The sequence below is a fragment of the Balearica regulorum genome, chromosome 1, assembly GCF_011004875.1.
Source record: "Balearica regulorum gibbericeps isolate bBalReg1 chromosome 1, bBalReg1.pri, whole genome shotgun sequence".
Taxonomy (NCBI): Eukaryota; Metazoa; Chordata; class Aves; order Gruiformes; family Gruidae; genus Balearica; species Balearica regulorum.
In genome coordinates, this window is record NC_046184.1 from 210,192,679 (window position 1) to 210,216,433 (window position 23,755).

Genomic DNA, 23,755 nt, shown 5'->3' on the forward strand with positions numbered 1-23,755 from the left:
CGTCTGCAACAGGCTGGACGGTGTGAGGAACAGATGGCAGTAGATCTTACCCTGCTGCATGAAGACCAGAAGCGGAAGAAACAGCTGGAGAAGTTCTCTAGGTGGTGTCAGGTCCAGGCACCCTAAACACACAGCTCTCAGCTCTGCCTATCACCGACTCCAAACAATAATGAAATGCATCCTGCGACTTCTGTACGCAAGCGCAGCCACAGATTTGGTGTCATCACATCTGTTCATACAATTTTTGGATCATTTGGGAATGAGCTAGACGAGCTAACAGAAACAAATAAAGCTCTGCATCACGCTCCACCCTCAAAACAAAGCATTTGACAGAAATAACTAATTAACATGAAAAGCAGCATATTGAATCCTGAAAATTAATTATGCTTCTGGGTTTGATTCCATCCCACGGATGCTACTACACTTCAATCCAACCAGGAGCAAGGAAACTGCTGATAAGATTCTTCAGGAACCTTTATGATCTATATCCCACAGTTAAATATTTTTTAGCATTATGTACCCAAATTTGATAACTACTTTTGGCAGCATGATTTTCTAAACTCTCAACAGTAATTTTAGAAACCATATGCAAAAGTCAAAAAATCCAATATAACCTCATTTTTCAATTTCTTCAAGGATAATAAAGGGAAAAAATTAAAACTGCAATAAAGATTTGATGAGTTCCAATGAATGGAGAAAAGTTGGAAGCAGGAGAAAAGGGATTTCCCATAGACCTTCGATATTATAAATTATAAATCCACCTGGTGATGACAACTGGATTATAATGGATAGTTTTTCATGCACCCTGGTTTGCCTGTATAGAAGAAACATTTACACATTAACCTGTTCCATGGTGCAGACAGAATATTGTCATTTTTTTATTTATGAATTTAAAACAAATAAGTATGAGTTTTGCCTTCTCATATTGAACAGGTTTACCCCCTCTTAAATGTTAAATGGGGTTATATTTTTAAATACTGCTATGAAAGCTGAACACCACTTTAGCACACTTGGACTGCTGCCTCCGTAGTTTGGAATTTCCAATAAACAAGTTGCTCAGCTTTGATTTTCGCTGCCAAGTTCGCACTTCTCAAACAGAATACAGTCAACTTCAGTTCAAATTCAACTTTTTTTCTGGCTCCCTTTCTACTTACGCACTGTGCAAACATCCAGCAATTTCTTGGAAAAGCTAAAAAAAATGTTAATATGACTCTTGATAATTATATGTTTCTTCTGGAAAAATTAATTTCATTTGATTAATGCCATTCCTCATTTTCAGACTACATAAATTACAATTCCACAATGGAATTTAATGAAAAGATCTTCCTTGAGTCAAAATATTTTTTCCCCCTGCATATAGCCTGATAAAAATATAAGAAAGAAAAACGTCTTTTTATTTCTCTCACTGCCTTCTTACACAAAAAGCAAACTCTGGACAATTCTTACACATATTATGTAGCCCAGCACTAACAGCATTTCCACTGAAGCCCAAGGAATATCGGAAATAGTGTCACAGGACAGTAAGCCAATGTAAAGTGCACCATCATCACATAGATGCACTTTCACCCAGTTCCTTTCCTGCTAATCATAGCTGCATCCTCTCACCACTTATCTTGCTGCCTCTCATCTGGTTCTTTCTAGCCCTTGAGGCGGTTTAATTGATACAAGATCAGAGGGAATATCTGAAAAAAAAAGCAGAACTTTTTCTACCACATCAGTGAGCTGAACTGGTTCAACGTAAAATGTATCAGACACAGAAATTACTAATGTCGTTCACAACAGCGATCATTATGCCTGTAATCATCCCAGTAGTTTGCATTGTATGATGCAATTAGTTACATTTTTTAAAAAAATGTATCATTTGATTTTTCCATAATTCACACCATTCACTGGGTAACTACAAGGATGGAGATTCCACAAACTCTCTGGGCACCCCAAATATGAAAACACAGAAAATTAAGAGCCCTTCACTGAAAAAAAAAAAAACCAGAATTTGGAAGGGTTGCGCATATTCCATAACTAAGACTTCTGGAAACTGCATTACACTCTTCTGTAGAAAAGAATGAAGAGCAGTACATAAAAAGTATAAAGGATTCATAGAGGATTCATATTCAGAAAAGCTAAAACCATGGACAATGGCAGGAGAGGAAGTCTCAGGTACATCTTCAGACACTGATGCAAAGATACATTACTTTATTTCGTACGAGAAATTAAGGCAACCTCATTGGCATAAGGAACATTTTAAAACACAGCTGGGATTCCAGGCTAAATCTAGGTCTAGATTTCAGATTGAATGCTGTGTCTGCTATTCGAACTTTTCACAAAGTCACCTACAAATCTGATCAAAATCAGATTGCCATGAAAAACCCCTGAGGTTTCTACATTTAAAATGCTATATACTGTAGCATCCAGCTGTGGCAATGCCCAGATCAGTTCTCATTTCCAGTGTCATGACTGACTATAGTGGGGGTTTTTTAATGAAATTCAACCTAAGCATAAATTCCACCACCTAATATCGGAGACATTTAATCAGTGATATTCAGAACAATTATTCACCCGACATAAAACCACACAAAGAAAGTAACAAATATTCACCATCAATAGAAGTGTGTATGAGCAACGTAATATTCAAATATATTTATTCTCTTAAGGATAATTATAATGTATTAATACTTCATATACTACCTGAAGTTACTGATTTCTTGAAAGGAACAGACAAAGGATGAAGTAACCTCTCTGCAGTCACCTCCTAACAAAGATCAATCTCATATGAATTTCTCTAGATTCTGCAATCTTTCATAGAGAAAAACCAGTGAAAAATTGCCTGGCTAAAAGGACATTCTTGTGACTCACTTCTATTATAAGGCTAAATTATCATTCAGGCAAAGAGAAAAATAGAGTGTTTTTTGAAGAATACTTAAGCTCCCACTGGGCAGGATTTAAATTCTAGTTCTCCTTTAAAAAAATCCTGTAATGTAGGTATGCGAGTTATATATAGTCCAGCCCTCTTCACTTACCTGAAGACAATATGTCTCCCAGGAATTTATAAAGCATTACATTAATAAAACATTATACCATATGTGCAAAAAAAAAAAAGAAGCAAAAAATAAAAAGCTGTATTTAGTCTTACTTCTCCATGTCTTAAAGGTGTAATAGCTCCTCTTGCTACTGCCATTCGGAACAACGTTTCTGTGGCCTGCATCAAGAAACACACACACGTAATTATTTAAAAAATGGACAACCCAGCTCATGAAGATTTGTTTCAGCTTTTAGAACATTTTTTAAAGCGTCAGCTACCTTTAGCACCCACTTTACAACTGAATCAGTTCAGTAAGTTATTTAGAACAGTCTGCAGTGGTTAGGCAGAGGTTTATTGCCAGTTGAGAGCTCTATGAAAAATTTCAGCATAAGATTCTGTGTCTCCCACAACACTACAGCAGATACACAAGACTCTTCATCCAGGTCAGAGATGCTCAGCCCCATATAATGGTCTTCCACAGGTTGTCAGGTAAAAGGGGGATGCTAAGGGAAAAAAAAGGTCTATGGTATTTTACAACTCATTAAACGAATTAATTTTAAAGTTGCTGTTTAATATTATACCCTTAAATTAACAAACAAGTATCAAAAGACAAGAGTATAATGCAACTCTTTTCCTAAAAGCTGCTCTTAACTCATTTTAAAAACAGTGACTTTACAAAACACAACGCTCATGTGCAAATGAGAGGGAACACAACTTTGGGGAAATCTTTAATTAGGTTAATCTTTAGTTAGGTCACATACCTTTCTGTGTTAGTTGTCCCATCCTTTCTTTAATCCAGAGGGACAATTAGCACATACTTCTGACATAAACATAGATTACTGACTCCTACTTCAGGCTATAGAATGAAAAAAACCCCATGGCTGTATCACATTTCTTTCTACAAGCTGGTTGCAAAAAAGCATGAAAAAAATTCACTGGTTACATACAAACATGGATTGGCACATCAGTGTACACAAGAACAGATTTGTTTTAAAGACTTGTTTCCATAGCAAGTAGCAAAAGCGGTTTCAATTTCAACTGCAATGAAACATGTTTTTAATATCTGGTTCTAATAAAAAAAAAAAAACATTCTTACATTTAAGGATCTATGTTAAAAAGTAATTAGCAGGCTGTTTGAAAAAACAGTTGGAAAGTTTATAAATAGAAGTTTGCAGTAGCTGATTGTCTTTCTAAACAGTGATTTTTAAAACAAGCAGCTCAACGCTTACACGACTGCAAGACTTGCTGGGTTCATGCTACACTACCTTAAGATAGCTGGATCTCCACAGATGCAATACCAAAGACATCTCTCGAGATTAATTCCTCAGTCGCTTTAGACACAGATTAAGTGGGGTTTACCCTTTTCTAAATAATTGCTTGCAGAAAAGAATTTTGTAAAAAAGCTTTTAATTATCTTACGTTGTTCCCTCCCATCTGTAAATGAACGTGCAAGCTCCAGAACACTGGACTGCAAAACGTACTAATTCATTTACACCCACGATGATGCACGGCAATGCCCAAGTGCAATTCTTCTTCTCAAATCTTTCTTCTTTGAGAGACGAAGTGAATCTCATACAACCTTTTGTATTTCCCAAAATTGGTTTCTTTCACCAACATTTTTAAGGATGTTTCAACCAAATTGAGTATTCCGTCAATACAGCTAAGCTGCTTTTGTTTCTTTTGAAAACCACTGGTGTGTGTGACTTTCTTTTCACACCTATTAGTAAAAGATCTCTTAATACACTCGTACTCGCATTGTTAATGCCAGATGTCATTCAGAAACAAGGAAAAAAAATCACAGCAACAGCAAATCTAGCACCATAGATATCCTCCAAGGGACGCCACTCTTCATGTATCACTAAGAAGATTAGCCTTACAATTACAGCTTCCTACCCAAACAGCGTAGGGGGGATGAGGCCACCTATAGCCATTCATGGACGGACAATGACAAGGCTGGAGAAAGAGCTCTTGGGTTTTTAGGTCTGCAAAAATCCAAGAGGATGCTTAAAGAAGTCCAACTTTCAAAAGAGTAATCAGACCCAAGCTTACTGTTGGTGTAATGTGTAAGGTGAAGGAGGTGGGCATTAGCAGAGAACATTTCACATTTGTATCCTTTCTACAAAGGAAACTAAGTGTGAACAACGTGTTGAGATTCTAATAAGGCAGTAACTTACACAGAAGACGACCAAGATTAAACCATTCAGAAATTTCTGTAATACTTTCACAAAACTATCACATCACACAGACTAATGATAAAACTGTAGGCTAGGAAAAGTTAGGCAGTCTCAAAAGTGGAATTTATCCGTAACGCTTCTGTTTTGGACAAACTCCCGCATTGTCTTAAATTTCCAGGTTTTTCCATTCCGCCCCACAAATGCAGGCACAGACAGAATCATTCAGCAGAGACCACCAGGACCATCTGGTCCTACCCAGGGCACCTTGGAGCAGGTTGCTCAGGGCTCGTTCAGGCACGTTTTCAGCATCTCTAAGGATGGAGGTCCCACAACCTCTTTGATCAACCTGTTCCAGTATTTCACAACATGTTCAGTGACAAGTCCATGAAAAAATGCAATTTACAGATGACCAGTAAAATCCCTGTGTTTCCCAAAGAAGCACAGCCCAGTTCCCCAGATTCTCCCTAAGTGGTGGAAACGCTCCGTGCCAGCCAGGCGGAAGGCCAGCCTTCCTTCAGTGGTTTCTAGCTGTGACAAGCCAAGCCACACTGAAATCCTGAAACAGAGAGCGTCCTGCTGGCATTCCAGCTCTACAGGTTGAATATGGAGGAAAAAGCATGGGGGTGGAGAAATTTAAAATACAAATTTACCAAAAAACTCTTTTTTTTTAAATGTTAAAGTCAAACTCCATCATACTTAATGCTCCATAAAGAATAGGAGGGAAAAAAAAAAGCTCCCTGAATGAAGAGTCCTACAACAGTAATGCAAAAAGAATGCTCACACACCTTGTATACTTTCTGAAATTCTGTATGTGATAATATCTTGCTGATAGTGAAAGAATCCCTACAAGACAACAAGTCTACTTTCACTAAAAATTCACTTTATTGAACACATCTCACCTGGTATATTCTTGATTTTTAATTTCAAATCAACCAAAGTCATTAGTACAATAATAGCCAATATTCATGCTGCATAATACTCTCATACAACTTGTTTCAATATTGATTGTTTAAATTCCCTAAACATAAATGTCACATCTTTAAATATTTTTTAAAGTATTAAGTATATTAAAATGGGAAATCTGTTTATTAAATTGCATTAAATCTGATAAAAACATGCAGAGTACTGGTCTATTCACAAATTAATCTTTCAACACAGGTTACCTAATAAAATAATTTCTTTGACTTCTTCAGCAATAGATTTCTATTGGAAAAGCTTAGCAAACTTTTAGGCACCAGGTCAAAACTGCCCTTCTGCTCCCCAGAAGAGTTTTCACAGCTCTTGTGGTTCACAGTTCACAGTATTCTTGAGCAAAGACACCCACAGATGCATGTCATTTTGAGTAAGTTTAATTACCTGGTTGTAATGTCAGTCCTTCTCAATCCTTAAAATATCTTCTAAAATTCTTGCATATATTTATTAGACATTTGTCCACAAAATGCCAAGCTTTTACATACAATTACATTTACTGTTTTTTTTTATTTAAAAATACAGTGTTAATTACGTCAATTTTTAAATGCTGAAACATTAAAATGATCTTGTATTTTATGTTAGGATGTGTAACTGTGACTATGAGATACAACTGATCAGAAATATTTATCATTGTGTGAATAAAATTAAATTAAATAGGCAAAACTGTCCATTTAAGAACTAGCAATAGCATTCCCAAAGAAACTGCCGGCTAGAAATTTAGATAATTTTTAACTGTTTCTGCCTCTGTTAGCATTCAATTGTTCGTTATAATCAGAAGCTGTAAAAATTTATTTGCATTCAGTTCACTGTGAATAAGCCTTAAATAAGAATCATTACAGGCTCAAGCAACAACTTTAGACACTTCTATTCAGAGATGCGAGTCAGAGGTCCAGAACAAAGCAAATTATCAACAGATGGTTTTAGTGGTCTCAGTGTGAAATATATGTGTTGCCAAGCTGATAGTTACTGAATCTTAAAATCGCTCTTCATTGTAAGGACTGTATATGTGTTACGTTACATGTGAGGTGAAACGGCAGCCTGGTGTATCTTACCACTCTGTAACGCCGTGCAAGCTCTAATGTCATCTCCAGACAAAGATGACCAACTGTTCCCCCTCCAAGAAATCAGTTGCTTCTGGTCAAATTCCTCGCAAGTGGGTTAAAAAAAAAAAAAAAAAAAAAAAAAGAGAGAGAAACCACTTGTATGAACCAGAACTAAAGTGGAAAATAATTGTGCATTATTGATGGAAATTGTAGGAAAAACAGAAAGAAAATCAGTACTTTAGATTCCAGATGTTTTGAATTTTCTAGGTATTCACAAAAATAAAATGGTCTTATAATACTTCATCAAAATTGTTACTGTTTTACCAATGTTAAAACTGCAAATGCAAGCAGTGGAGGGGATTGTGAATGCAAATTAATTGATTTAGAAACACATGCTTTTTAATGACCTGACAAATTTTGGCATCTACTTCTAATTGTGCATTTAAAAAAAAAACAAAACAAACCAAAAACAAGATTTAAAGATATGTCCTGAAAGGCACAGATCTCTTTGGAAGTCATTCACAGCAAGTTACAGATTTAATTAAAATTAAAATGGTGCAATTTGTTACATGAATAAAAATAGATGGAATACTGCAAAAAACTTCATTTCACTCCTATTAAGTTTGCTGATCTTGGCTACAATAACCAGCTGACAGCTATGGCCTGTAAAATTTGTTTCTTCACGAAAAGCAAATTACATTAAAAAAAAAAAAGTTCTTGCCAGTCTATCAGAAATCATCAATAATATTTTTCAACTTGATTACATATTGCAAATGAACTATCTGTATATTGTTACAGCCCTTATGAGCTAACCATCATCCAGGTCTTGAAAACAAGCATGAGTGTTATTAAAAAAAAAAAAAAAAAAAGAGAGAGAGATTTGGTGAGATTCAGAAACAATAATGAATAGGAAAATGTACGAGAAGTTTCTGAAATGAAGGGGTTTTTTCCTAATTTCTGTCCATAAAATTTCAAGTGTAAGGTAACCTTCTCCATCTAAACCTTAGGCCAGGTGACAGATTTAACTTAACTAATGAGCTTATTTATTGTTACAGCTTTTGATTAAATTACTACAATATCAATTTACTGTCATTCTATATATTTTATGAATTTAAAATAGATTTAAAGTATGTTAAAATACAACAGTGAAGCTAAACTGATGCTTTTAAAGAGACATATACTTAAATTCTTATTTTCTGGAAAACCATAAAAAATTTCATTCGTTTCATTTTATAGGTGTGAATTCCATGTACCTCTGTCTTTCAGATTTTTAAAGGAGTCTGAATGTCTCTGCTTTCATTACCAAACCTTACCTGTACAATGAGTAGATCAGTATATACTTGACATCTGTAAGACACAAGCTCTCTCCAGTCATTAGCAGATCAAATCCCTTCTTACCTTTCCCTCCTATAAAAAGGAACTTAACTACGAAGTCTATAAAGACTAAACAATTTCAATCCCACCACAAAGCATATTTTACAGAGCTCATGATAACCTTGCACCCGTTTTCTGAAACATCTCTAATTTTTTTCCATTTTCAGCTGAAAGAATGTGAACATCCAGAGAAATATCGCACTAAAGATGCACCTTTGCATTCCTTAATATGTGATCTGCCTTTTCTCTGGTTACTTATACAACATTTGTGCACCTTTATTAGAAGGATAATACAATTCTATTACATAAATCACATCTTATTGCCTGCCCCAAATGAAAATAAAGATAAGCATGAGAAATGGAAGGACCTATATCTGCAATATTCACAAGCCCCAGCAATTATCAGCTTGCGGGACTATCTCGTGGGAGCTCTGGATGCACAAGAGAAGGGGTAAATCTGCTCTAATTTATGGGGGAGGAGGGAAGACCAGCTTGAAGATTAGAGGGTAGAAAGCAAACAAAGCACACATCTGGCCATGGAGCTTATACAGCAGAAGTGTAACTGAAAATGCTTCTCCTTTCTCAAATAATAAATTTATGTTGATTCCCTAACTAGACGTTTGGGGCTTTGGAAAACTCATCAATAATATGGCATAAATAAACCAGTATTAAAAATAACAACATTAACGGCACAGGTAGCTCTTTTTGAGTTATGTATTGCTCCATCTTTACAATGTTTGCAGATTTGTCATGTCAACATAGGTTCAAATTTTTGATCATACAAATATTTGATCAGTTTAGTGCAATTTCTATTGCACCAACAAATGCCATTAGCTCATTGAACTAAATCTGCGCTTTCAGGGTTAATGAACTCTCTTATGAATTAATTTACCTCTACCCTACTACCCAACTAAACTATCCTGAATCTCCTAACACTTGAAAAGATAATATATGTCGTGGTGATGGCCTTTGCATTTAGCCTTCCTTATGTCTCTGCTGCAAGAACAACCCCTTGCTGCAGACCGGCTCAGGAAGCTCAGCCTCTCCTTTAAAGAGCTTCAAAAAAGCTGTAAAGAGCTTTACAGCTGCAGAACACACTCAACAAATGAACCAAGCACAAAAATAATCACACATTGTGCAGTGCCAAGAGGATGAAATAAAAGTATTAGTATTTATTTATCATAATCTGAACCCAGTAGTCTGCAGTTGTGGTATTTGTAACTTTTTCCAAGATGATGATAAGTTTTTTTCTTCTCCTGGTTTCTTCTCTACCTGTTGTTCTCCCTCTCCTTCCTCCCACCCCCTCCCTAAACATCCTTGGTATTTAATTGGGATTCCTGGTCCCAGCCTGTAACTGACTTCCACCTTTTTCTAGTTTTCTCTGCAGAAAGGACTGAACAGCTCAACGCTGCAATTAACTAAATATCAGGAAGCCAGGGGAAGAAAAAAAAAAAAATCGGGCTGTATAATGCTCATGAACTGAATTACCCACAAACCAGGCCAGCAGCCAGCACGGGAAACTGGAGAAATAGGCCATTTAATCTCCTCTGCCTTGACAGAAATGCCAGAGAAAGGAGGTCCAAGCGAGGCTCCCTTGCCACCGGCACCAAGCAGAGGTTTCTGCATCTGAGAAACGAACCACCAGCTAAAACCTTCCTTCTTTCCAATCGCACAGCAGAAGGACAGAAAACAGCTGCAACCCAGCCTGCAGAAAGCACGACAACTGTCAAAAATGGTTTTGATTAGTAATGCTGCCAGATAGAATAAAAGATAAGAGCTGAAAGACCACTCTGGCCAGCCCAGGAATATACGAGCATACTTGCACGTAGTCAGTGCTCTCCTGGGACTCGAGGGCAGCGAACTCTACAGATTTCCAGCTCCAAAACGGTGAGAAGGAGCACATGCACCCCTCCATTCCTCTCCAACCCTGCAGCAGGAAGGCTTCCCACCTCCCCCCATCCCATTTGGAACTGATCCATGGGGGACATTTCTGCTGCCTGTCCTGGAACAATGCACAGGAACAAGAGGTCTGCCCAGGCTTGATGCAGCCACCAAGTGTCAGCGTAACATGGCAACACTGTCCTGAGCCCACAGCCATACTGAACCCCAACACCATATAGAATCATAGGATGGTTTGGGTTGGAAGGGACCTCTAAAGACCATCTAGTTCCAACCCCCCGCCATGGGCAGGGACACCCTCCACTAGACCACGTTGCCCAAAGCCCCATCCAACCTGGCCTTCAACACTTCCAGGGATCCAGGGGCAGCCACAGCTTCTCTGGGCAACCTGTTCCAGTACCTCACCACCCTCACAGGGAAGAGCTTCTTCCTAATATCTAATTTAAATCGACCCTCCTTCAGCTTAAGGCCGTTACCCCTTGTCCTGTCACTCCATGCCCTTGTAAACAGTCCCTCTCCAGATTTCCTGTAGGCCCCTTCAGGTACTGGTAAGCTGCAATTAGATCTCCCTGGAGCCTTCTCTTCTCCAGGCTGAACAACCCCAACTCTTTCAGCCTGTCCTCACAAGAGAGGTGCTCCAGCCCTCGGATCATCTTCCTGGCCTCCTCTGGACTCACTCCAACAACTCCATGTCCTTCTTGTACTGGGACCCCCAGAGCTGGATGCAGTACTCCAGGTGGGGTCTCACGACAGTGGAGTAGAGGGGCTGAATCATCTCCCTTGACCTGCTGGTCACACTTCTTTTGATGCATTACTTTTTTATCTGTTTGGTTTTTTTAAATGTATTACTTCAAGAGTGTTTGCATTTTATTTGAGTGATGATCTCCTCCTTTCAACTCCCCTCCGTATTGCACTGTACACAAAGGTCTAAAAAACACATTTCTTCCTTCTACCCTCATTTCTATTCACATGGAAGCAGTATTAAGAGATGTACTAAGCCGTGTTTTTTCCACCTATGCTAAATGTAATTTCCTAATAATTATTTTTTTAAATAAAGAGACTTTTTCACATATATGAACATTTTCTATCTATTTCAAGATGGTGACGGCCAAAGTGTTTTAGTGAGAGTTAAATCAGAGCTGGTTTTGATGCAGCCCAAGATACTTGAGGCTTTCTGAGCTGCAAAGACACATTGCTGGCTCACGTCCAATGTTCCATCCACCAACAACCCCAAGTCCTTCTCTACAGGGCTGCTCTCAATCCTTTCATCCCCCAGCCTGTATTGATACCAGAGGTTGCACCAACCCAGGTGCAGGACCTTGCATTTGGCCTTGTTGGACTACTTAACTAGATCTCCCCCTGCCCGTCCACTCCATAGAATCATAGAACAGTTTGGGTTGGGACAGACCTCAAAGATCATCTAGTTCCAACCCCCCTGCCATGGACAGGGACACCCTCCACTAGACCAGGTTGCCCAAAGCCCTACCCAACCTGGTCTTAATCACTTCCAGGGATGGGGCATCCACAACCTCTTTGGGCAACCTGTTCCAGTGTCTCACCACTCTAACAGTAAAGAATTTCTTTCTAACATCTAATCTAAATCTACCCTCCTTTAGCTTAAACCCGTTACCTCTTGCCCTGTACTCCAGCTCCTTGCTGTGATTTTCTAGCGCTTGGCACTGCTGGTCTGAAGAGCACTGGTGAAGATCACCATGAAAGAAAGCCAATGGATGAGAAGGAAGGGTGTGTGATGTGGCAGCGAGCACCAGGATGTTCCCAGAGAATTCATTCCCAAGCTATCATAAATAAGTGAAGAAAACTCTTCTGTCATACAAGTAAAAGCAACTGCGGTGAGCTTTCACAGTCCACCCACACTCCTTCAGTGAGTTACTGGGACAACTGAGAGCAAAATCCAAAGACCCCTAATCCCTGTTCTCCACTCTAACACCTGGAAAACAGCAGTGGTTTGAACACTCAATGACACTGGCAAGCTATTCCAGCAGCCTTGGGTCTTGTGACATAGACATTTTAAGTTTCACTACGACCACTAAATTAATGAGATCTGCATTTTTAGACAGCTTTATTTCATATTATCCAAGCATCTGTTCTGGAATTCCAGACTAATTTAAATACAGCCATTTACAATTCCTTTATCTGCCTTCATTGACCAGACTTTCTTGTTAGCATGAACTCTGAGCGGGTTCAATTCAGTGCATTCCCTACAAGCTTTACAAGATTTATGTTTAATGCGTTTCACAAGCATGGCCCTTTTTCTTCAGGGGATTACCTCATCTTTTACGTTTCCCACTGGTAGCAATTTTAAGTAGTAGCTCTCAGCATTTGCAAATGGAACAAAAATTTCTTTGTCTCAATTGGTTTGCTTCCATGTATTGTAATTTACCCACATAGTTATGAGTTAAACTAATACAAATCTGATCTAAAAAACATTTTCAAACTAGTGATTTATCAGCACCATGCTGTAAACGGTAAGTATTATAGACTACATCTACTTTGGATGAGACACTCAACTCACCAACCTTATTGTTTAAAACATGTGTATGTCACACAACCTTTCTGAACTAATTAGAAACAGAACACACAGGTTAATGCTATTTCATTTTTGGTGCAGCTTATAAAAATGCCTCCCTCCTCTGTCTAGAAAAGTTTCACTGATGTTGGACAACAACTGAATTGTTTTCGATGCAGGATATGTATATTCTGGAGATGACCTAACGAAAAATGATTTGGTGTGATTTTACACATCACATGCTGTTGTCCGTAAAATAATAAATAAACCAAATGCTGATTTTAAGTGATTAAAACCACTTAATACAAAATAATCAGCAACAAATTTCAGAAAGTCATGTATTATATGGGGAATGGTAATTAACACAGTGTAGTATTCTGACGTATTTTTTAAAGAAATAACTTTTTTTTTCTTTTAAGGAGAGCTAAACATTTCAAGGCGTAGAAGAATATTTTGAGAGCTGGCCAGCCTCTTCCTGTTCTTGAGAAAGCTGTTCTTATTTTGCTCAAGAGCAAATAATAGAAATCTTCACTTCCAGGCTGCATAATGCTGAGAGTTTGCAAGTGAAGACATTTCACCCAAACGAGCAAGATTTCTTCTTCCCAAGGATCTATCTTCAAAACTGGCACAACAATGGCACCTCCAGGTCTGAGAATTGCCTTCTCTGCCACGCAGTGCAGGGCCCGTAGCACAGCATACTTCCATTCTGTTTTCTCTTTTCAAGAAAGGCAGGAAGCTTTTATCGTAAGAACGATCTCAAGAGGAAGCCACGTTTCTCCTTTACGTACACTATCAGGAGGGCCACCTCTACTCTGAACACTAAGCCTGTTGACAGAAACCACAGTGTAATTGTACTCGAGAAGTCCTACTTTTTAATAATCAAGGTTTTGACCTAACACCTACCCACAATCATGAAAACATTATACATGCAACAGCAAAAACTAGTAAAATCTGTCAAATCTGCTCAAACAAAAATTATGAGAACTCACCACCTCTCCTTTTGCGGCTAAAGATCTCCGAATTTCTGAATGTGCAGAATTTACGCATGGATAGTAACGAAGTTTAAAACAGGAGTTGGATACTCCTCCTTCCTGCTCTTGAACGTTTTCCACACAGGGAAGCTAAGTGGACCGACTCTCCCGACTGATGAACTATTGCAGCCAGCCCAGCAGCACAACTGGAGGACAAATGCCAAATGTCAAAGCAGAAGAAAGTACCTCCCAGCAAGCTAAATTAGTAAAATGCCCTTAAAAATCAAGGCATGAGCCAGACTCGGACTTAAACTCCCCGAGGATGAAGTTGGCTACAATCTCCATACCCTGAAACGCATTAGATCCAAAGAGCCTTTCAGTCAGGTCTGCTCGACAATATTGCAATCACCAAAACTACTGTTGTGAATTGACTTCAACACTATGAAAAATCCTTGCCTGATGTGTAACGACCCAGTAATTATTGCCAACTAGCTTTGTAACCTTAACAATAATGGGGAGTGGTTTTATATAGGGAAAAGAGTTTAGCCTACTCTACCACAGAAAAATATGAGACTTGATCTCTACTATTGCATATCAGTGGTCTCACAGGATATTAGTCTTTCATCCAAATTTGGATGGTTGCTACAGACAATGGTAAAAGGAGGAAATAAAGGTATGTGGTGATCGATGCCGGATCTGTAAAACCCCTGCTTCACTTTCTCTAAAATTCAGAAGGCAAATCACAAGCAAAGCAGGAATAACCACAATGAGATTATTGCTAAAACAAGTAAAGGTCACACTGGATTTTAGCTTTCATTCTTATCCAATATCGAACAAGACAACTGAAATACAGAGGATTTTTCTGTAAATAAGCACACACTGGTCGCCTTTCCCAAGGGTGGGAAATCAAGACGTCCTAAAAATCTACTCCTGATGGTACTACCATGGCAATTCGTCTTCTAAGAGAGAAATAATACTTTTCACTTATCTCCAAAACTCATAAAGAATACTGAATTTGTTCATAAATTCATAAAAAAATATATGTCAACAAATTTGGAAAGAGTGAGCGTCAAACATCTCAGCTTTCTAACACTGAATCGCACTAAGTTATCGAATACTTTTCGAACACCATCCGAATAAATAATTCTAGGCAACTACTTCTCATGTCTAAACATGCATTCACATTTCATTTTTGCAGCACACAAACACAGCTTCACTAAGGGCAAATCGTGCCTGACAAACTTGGTGGCCTTCTATGGTGGGGTTACAGTGTCCGTGGATAAGGGAAGGGCAGCTGACATCATCTACCTGGACTTGTGCAAGGCATTTGACACTGTCCTGCATGACATCCTTGTCTCTAAATTGGAGAGACATGGATTTGATGGATGGACCACCCAGTGGACAAGGAATTGGCTGGATGGTTGCACTCAAAGAGTTGTGGTCAACGGCTCAATGTCCAAGTGGAGAACGGTGACAAGTGATGTTCCTCAGGGGTCGGTACTGGGACCAGCACTGTTCAACATCTTTGTTGGTGACATGGACAGTGGGATCGAGTGCACCCTCAGCAAGTTTGCCGACGACACCGAGCTGTGTGGTGTGGTCGACATGCTGGAGGGAAGGGATGCCATCCAGAGGGACCTTGACAGGCTGGAGAGGTGGGCCTGTGTGAACCTCATGAGGTTCAACAAGGCCAAGTGCAAGGTCCAAGTGCAAGATACTGCCAATATCTGAACGCTTTTGGCTTATTCAGAAGATGCAGATGTGGCTGGAGCATCACTACAAGAGCTTTGCAATCCCAAGCACGACTATAGGCTGGGCAAGGAGTGGATGGAGAGCAGCCCTGAGGAGAAGGACTTGGGGGTGCTGGTGGATGAGAAGCTCAACATGAGCCGGCAGTGTGCGCTTGCAGCCAAGAAGGCCAACCGTGTCCTGGGCTGCATCAAAAGAAGTGTGACCAGCAGGTCAAGGGAGGTGATCCTGCCCCTCTACTCTGCTCTTGTGAGACCCCACCTGGAGTACTGCGTCCAGCTCTGGGGGCCCCAGTACAGGAGAGACATGGAGCTGTTGGAGAGAGTCCAGAGGAGGCCACGAAGCTGATCAGAGGGCTGGAGCACCTCTCCTGTGAGGACAGGCTGAGAGAGTTGGGGTTGTTCAGCCTGGGGAAGAGAAGGCTCTGGGGAGACCTTAGAGCAGCCTTCCAGTACCTGAAGGGGCCTACAGGAAATCTGGAGAGGGACTCTTTGTGAGTGAGTGTAGTGGTAGGACAAGGGGTAATGGTTTTAAACTGAAGGAGGGTAGATTTAGGTTAGATATTAGGAAGAAATTCTTCCCTGTGAGGGTGGTGAGGCACTGGACCAGGTTGCCCAGAGAGGTTGTGGATGCCCCATCCCTGGAGGTGTTTAAGACCAGGTTGGATGGGGCTTTGGGCAACCTGGGCTAGTGGAGGGTGTCCCTGCCCATGGCAGGGGGGTTGGAACTAGATGATCTTTAAGGTCCCTTCCAATCTAAACCATTCTATGGCCAGAACTAATTGAATTGTTGTAAGAATTAGCAAATGAATGTCTGGCGATACATTAAATGTAGGTTTGTATATTCTGTCTAGTCTGTTCATATAATGTATTATTTATGAAAACAGGAAAATTGCTTGTCCCAATGCACAACATATGACATTCACACAGAGCAAAGACAAAGCAAGAGATTTTTTAAGCCTGGAGTTGAGTTTGCACATGTCTTAGGACGACACAAGAAACATCATCAGTAAATCACCTGCTAGATTTACCAAATCCAGAAACTGTATCATGTTCCTAAACTACTCTAAGTGATGCAGAGTTGTATCACAATATTGGGGAAGAAGGGAAAGCAAAGAGGAGATGGCTTAAACTTCAATTTAAATTTAAGCTAAAATTCTTGCTCCCACCTTAGAGGCAGACAAACCACAGAATCCCCTCCCCAGACCACTTCATTCACCTTTGATTTACCCATTCTCTTTATGTTAAACATGTAAGGAAGCTAAAAAAGAGATACAGATTTTAAGATTCGCAACAAACACTTCAACCAAGTACAAAATAACAAGAGGATTTTTGACCAGGAACAAAACGTACAGTTATTCCTGGCAAGGTTTAAAGGTAACAATACATGTCGTAGGTCTGTTCTATAAACTGCACTGGATTGCATGGATAAGCATGTTCATTTGAACATCCTGTATGTTTGCACAGCCAAATAATACCTCATAGTTCTTGAGAAGAAAGTACATAAATCACACTTATAGAAGAAGGAACTGTATAAGGAACGTGGCAATACTAAAAACAATTGAGAGACCATGGCAGACAATGAGCTGAGCCTAAAACATGCTCTGTTGCCCATCACATGAGCAACTCAATCCTGGTAAACGCAGGAACATCAAATGGGCTCGTAAATCAGACTGTTTAAAGGCTCATCTGGGCTCACACTTTAGAAAACTTTCAGAACAGGGCTGAAGAAACAATGCATCTGTTTTGCAAACATTAAGAGCAGCTAACAACAGGTTAAGCTATCGAGCATCAGGCCAGACCTTCACTACAAGCTCTTCCCTCTCATTTATCAGATCTTTAAAGTCTCACCTCTTCACTGACATAACGTACAGGGGAAAAAAACCAACAAACTGGTCAGCACCATCAGCTGCTAAAAAATTGGCATTTAAAGGAGTTGCATAATCAAAACATCAGAAAAATTGTTCGCACAAGTTGTCAACAGTGAGATGCTCCCCAGACGTAGCTCTGTTACAGGCTTTACATTAACACGAGTATCCATATGGGAAAGCTTTCGGACAGCAGTCAGCTCCTTCACTCAGTAGAAAGAGGGAAGGATGAATTACCATTTCACGAAAGCCTCCAGACAAACTAGCTTCAACTAAAGTAGTGAGGTGTGTTGTTGTTGTTTCAAACACCAGTCTTATCAAAGGAAGCAGCAGATCCTCATCTGTGTTAAGTCTTGGTTTAAAGGCCCTGTGTAAAAATTAAGTTATCAACCAGAAGGCTCCAAAAAAAGGCTAATGGGAAAGGTTTGTCATCAAGCTGGGAGATGTCTGTCATCAAACTAGCTGTTAAATTAGAATGGCCAGTACAAGCTGCAAGTAAATCCTATTCAAAAAATTGATCCAGAGCCCTGATAACTGGAAAAGACCCTTCAGCCCTTCCTCCCCCCAGGAAAGGGAGGTGGCATCTTACTTCTTTTTTTTCAATTACTCTGACTTCTACCACAGAGGGTCTTTCTTGCACCAAGCTTTCACTTCCACAATATACTGCAGACGGGAGGTGTAGCAACACAGGATCGTAAACAGCCAGACCCCATCACAGCTTCCAAAATGCAAGTGCCACAGAAACGCGGAGACACAAATCGGGATTAGGCTTCAGAAGCTGCTGGAGTCTCTATGGCTGGCACCCAGGGAGCCAGGACGCAGAATGAATGGCGCTCTCAGTGTTTTATAGTAATTAGGTACATTTCTGAACCTGGCGCTTCCATTGCTTCGTCTGCACTAATTGAGCACAATGCAAAACACTGCTCTGAAACACCAAATGGCAAATTTAACAACCTTATAAAAGAGCCAGGAATACAAATTCCTTTTTTTTTTTTTCTTATTAAAGGAAAAAAGCACTGGCCTAACTTGTCGCTACACAAAACAGAGAGCTGGACAGTGTCCAAAATTGCTCTGTAAGTGACATTTTATTAGCCTGAAACTGTTAATAAATATATTGTAAATGAACTTATACTTGCTTGGGTGGATATAAAGAAACGATTGTATCACTGTTCTTCCAATGTTTACAATTTACTCTGTTCCTTCATTTTTTTTTTTGTCCTAGTTACACTGTTTCCTACACTAGTTTACCTTAGCAACTGACATTTATTTGCTCCATAAATTACCCTAATATAGTTTAGTGTTCTTTCATAAATTTTACAAACACAACACTTACAGAACATAGACTCGTATTAATTAAAGCCATGCCTACACAAATCTAACATTTCCTTTAACATTTTTACTTTACTGCTAATTCTGGAAAACACAGACGGACAAAGGCTTTCTCTTCCCTTTCACCAGGTGTGTTTTAAAGTTTATATATACATTTAAACACACACATTTTTTGTGTGTATCTTATTACTAGTGTGCCACAGCTGATAATACAGTCTTTTACAGGAAAAAGACTGTCTTCCAAGGACTTGCCATACTGAGCTACAAATTAGATCCTTTCGTTAAGAGAAACTTAATTAATTCTTAGCAATTTCTACTTTTGACTTTACCACCGCAAGACTTTCATTACCTGATTTTCTTGTTAGAAACGGCTTTGAAGACTAAAACTGGACATCCATTAAAAGTTCAGGAAATTTGTAAAAGGGCTTGTCTCTTACAGGAACAAAAAAGGTTTGAGGTACCTACTGATAGACAGGTTTGGTAAATACCAAGCTAACTTTGGTTTTATAATGTTTTTCATGCCTAAGTTTAGTTTTAAAATGGAAAAATAAAGCTATTGTTATACAATAATGGAATATGAATGTTCAATGAATATATTGAATAAATATGTAAAAATAGCAATAGCAGTAGACTATACATGAATATAGGAAGATATATATGACTAGGTACATAACATGCATTTAAAATGCTATTTAGCCAGACGTATCTGTTATTTGCAAATACTTAAAAATCTGCTACACTTTCTACAGAAAAACCATCGTACCATTTCATACGAAGAACAACTTGAGGTGCCACACACCCTGCCCTGGACTCACCTGCCTCCCTCATACAAAGCCCTGGGTTCCCAGCACACCTAACCTATGGCGAGCAACATAAATAACCCCATCGCTAATCCAAGATCTCGCCAAAGACCTACAACCACAACACGCAGAGGATGAAACTCCAGGCTTTGCGGGTTAGCCTGCTCTGATCGCTCACTCGCCATGAGCAAGGACAGGTCTGCACGTCCACAGCCTCGCGCGCACACGTTCCCATCATGTACAGCGGGAAACGTTGCTCACGGGCATATATAAACTCTACACCGGCATTTAATCCGACATGACATCTTTGTGAACAATTTCAGCTAACACAGCAGCACTTACGCCACAGTAAAACCTCAGAGATATGATAAATAACTTACAAGAGCAGCGCAGTCACTACTAGTGTTTGTTTTCTCAGTGGTCTTTATTAAACCAAAGCACTAGGATTAAAGCTACTGCAACAAAAACTGGAGACAGACATGAGCGGGTTGACAACTTTTCTGTTTGTTTAAGCCAGCCTTACTGAGGACACTCAAGTTAAATATGACCAGAAATAAATTTGTCATAATACAATTTCAATTCTCCAATATCTGGAGCCAATTAACTTTGGGAAAGTTTCAAAAGGGCCACCCAGTAATAAACACTAAATAATTTGTGTCTGCTGTCTTGTTTGTGATAATTTTTTTTATTGCTACCTCAGTTTCAGATGTCAGAGTAATGACTTCCACATTCCGATTAAAATGTGAATTGAATCCATATGGAAAAGATGCTCGAACCCATCAAAATCAAAAGAACTCCCTTATTTCTAACTTCTTATACAGTGAAGTTTATAAAGCCTAACATTTTGACCATTCTCAATTTAAATCAGGGATTTTTTTTAAACTATTACCAAAATAATTAGATATGTAACGGGAGGACATATCTATTACTTCAGGGAAATGTTAACGCAATTGATTTTAATTAAAGGTCTCTAGCAAAAATACCATTTAACCCTTTGAACGACATAATAGTCGTAATTGTCCAAATGATTTCATTTCCTGTTATAATTATTTAGAAAATATACATTATTATGATTAAATAATGTTCTATGCTTTCAGATATTTACATCAAAGATTCCATATACAGTATAATTATCTTCCTAGCTAAAAGTACGCTGAGGAAATTGCCAAAACTCAAAAGCACATTAAAAAGAAGCTATCTCCTCCTTCCTGCAGTCACGAAGCCATCGTCCTTTCCCTCCCTCCAGCCTGAAAAAAGAAATACCTCTCCAGAAGATTTGTTTCTAACTAGGTAACAGAGAATAAACAGGAGTTACAGGCAGAACTGCTAATGGCATTTACGGTTCTTTCAAACCTTCCAGTATTTCTTCATTTTATTTTTTTTTAATTTATTATTTCTGCCTATTTTTTTCCTATGACAATTAACCAGGCCAGGTGCTTTTAACCTAGAGAGGAGGGAAGGTGAAAAGATCTGCTTTGTCTGACAACAAAGTAAAGCAAAACTACACTATCAGTGTTACAAAGGCCTTCCTAATCACGTTGCTAAAAAGCTCCCCCATCTTCATCCACTGAAACTGAGATTTCCAGATTTATCAGAGACAACCTCAGCTGAAGAGAGCACTTTCCACTCTCTGCACACACCAACAAAGGAGTTAGTACGGCAAGCTACGTCCCTCCATCTACACGCGCCATCTCTGCATAACTGAGTGCTAACCACAAACACGGTGTCTCCAGAGATGCCACCAAACCTGCTCCAAAGCACCAACTGCCGTGTGGCTTCCCCGCATTTTCTCTCACTGCTTATGTATGGTCAATTAATTATTGCATGGACAGCTAGGATGACGAGCAACAAATACACAGGTAACGGGCTACACACCGAGACGCAGTGGCAAGCGGAGCGATGTGCTCGGCAAGCTCTCCATCGGACGGGGTCCAGCGGGTCAATCAGCCAACTGCTGGGATCATTTCTCACCCTAACACAGCACTGCTGCCGGAGTTCAACTGGCCCAAGGTCTAAGACTCACCTCCCCAGATGTAGATGTATAAAGTCTTTGAAATCACCCTCCAAAGGTGAAGTAGAAATATCTGTATTAAACCCAAGAGCACAAAATTGGCGATACCAGAAGAGGTCCACGGCCCACCTAGCTCTATTCTTTGTCTCTAACAACCAGTAGTGACAAATGTGTGAAAAATACCTCCCCTGCTGCACACTTCAGCAAATACAGGGCAGAGCTGCCAGAACAAGATACAGGATCTTTACATTTGATTGCCCTAATGAATTATTTTCCCCCCTCCATGATTTCTCTTCTTGTCACCCACAAGAAAGCTTTTGGCATCCACGGCCTTCTGCGTCGATATGCTCCTCAGCGTAGGTTTGTATGTGTGTGCATCAGTTTGTTTTGAATAGCTAACAATTTTCTTTGGCATCCCTTCCTTCTTGTATTACAAATAAACAGTTCATCGCTATTCCCCTATATCCCACAAGCACGATTTCACATACTTGTCTCCTATTCCTCCTTAGTCATCCTCCCCCAGGCTAAGATTACTTAGTTTAGCTCCTCCACTTACACATGTTCTTCAACACCTTTGCATCTTTATTTTTCCACGAGGTACTTTCTCTACTTCTATTACACTTTAAAGAGGACCAGAACTGCAGACAGTAGTAAAACTGTCAGCACACCCATGATTTATATAGTGGTGTGACAATGATTTTTCTGGTTTATCCTTTATTCCTTTCCCAATCAACCTTAATATTAAATTGAGGGGGCCAAGGAGAGTGGGAGGTGTTTAATAGCTACAAAGTGTTGAAATGACATTTTCCTCATAATTCCAACTTCCTGTCCCTCCAAGTAACAATTCAGAGTGCAACACTGTATATAAAACAGGATTTTTCTCCCCACGTGCATCACGTTACTGCCACTTCATCAACAGCACAGTATCATGAGAGTCTTCTGCAAGTCTCCAGAACCAGCTCTCATTTCCACAATCCTAGACAAATTATAAATAGTAAAACTTTGTCTTCTCAGCTTCCTCTTTTCCAGAGCATATATGACGACAATCAGTGCTCTTCCCCATTACCTAGTATTTCGCCATGATTGTGTTCAAGTGCCAACTTGAAATTCTGTGGCTGAATTGAAAGAACTGAAAATGGAGTTAGTGAATATGGTTCTGTGACAACCAGAATATGAAGAAAAAAGAATAAAAATCAGAATCTGTGCTTCTAAGTTCAGCATGAAGATGTGTACACAGTTGCTCTGTATTTGTTTTTTAACTGCAAAACAGGAATATTTTATGAATTCTTCAACCAACCAGTCTTAGTATTCTCTCTGTGAACAATTATTCCCCTTTTTCTGACCAATCTATTTTTCATTTTCTTCCAAAGACATACCTTACAAGTCTTCAAGCTTTTCAGATTACTATATAAAAGGAAAATCTATCCATATTTAAAATTCCTAAATGCTGCTTTTTAAATAAAACCCCCAAGTTTATTGCAAAAACAAACAAAAAAAAAATCAAGTTTTTGAGATAAGCATACAAAGTACAATATGCTTCACCCTTTTGTCCTTACTCTCACCTTCCATTTTTGCCCTCAGCCATCACATAATACATTGCAAAATTCATAAGCTTCCCCTTCTGCTCATTTTTGCTTCTCTACCATCTACTCCATTGCTTACCAATCCAATGACAAAAGGGGGTGTTGTGGTTTAACCCGGCTGGCAGCTAACACAACCACACAGCTGTTCGCTCACTGCCCCCCGCAGTGGGATAGGGGAGAGAATCGGTAAGAAAAAAAGACAAAGATAGTTTAATAGGACAGAAAAGGAAGAGAATAATAATAATAATGATAACAGGATACACAAAACAAGGCAGCAAAATTGCTCACCACCCACCAACTGACGCCCAGCTAGTTCCCAAGCTGCAGCCCTCCCTGGCCAGCTCCCCCCAGCTTCTATACAGAGCATGACATCATATGGTATAGAATATCCCTTTGGGCAGTCGGGATCAGCTGTCCTGGCCATGCCCCCTCCCAGC

At 39.4% G+C, this 23,755-nt stretch overlaps 1 protein-coding gene across 1 annotated transcript in view; it reads right to left on the reverse strand.

Moving 5' to 3' along the window:
* TMEM135 (transmembrane protein 135) overlaps positions 1-23,755 on the reverse strand; it is a 186,274-nt gene that overhangs the window by 103,722 nt on the left and 58,797 nt on the right. The window contains exon 5 of the mRNA XM_075742496.1: positions 3,131-3,196. Within this exon, the coding sequence (XP_075598611.1) occupies positions 3,131-3,196 (66 nt within the window). The remainder of the gene's footprint in view (positions 1-3,130; positions 3,197-23,755) is intronic.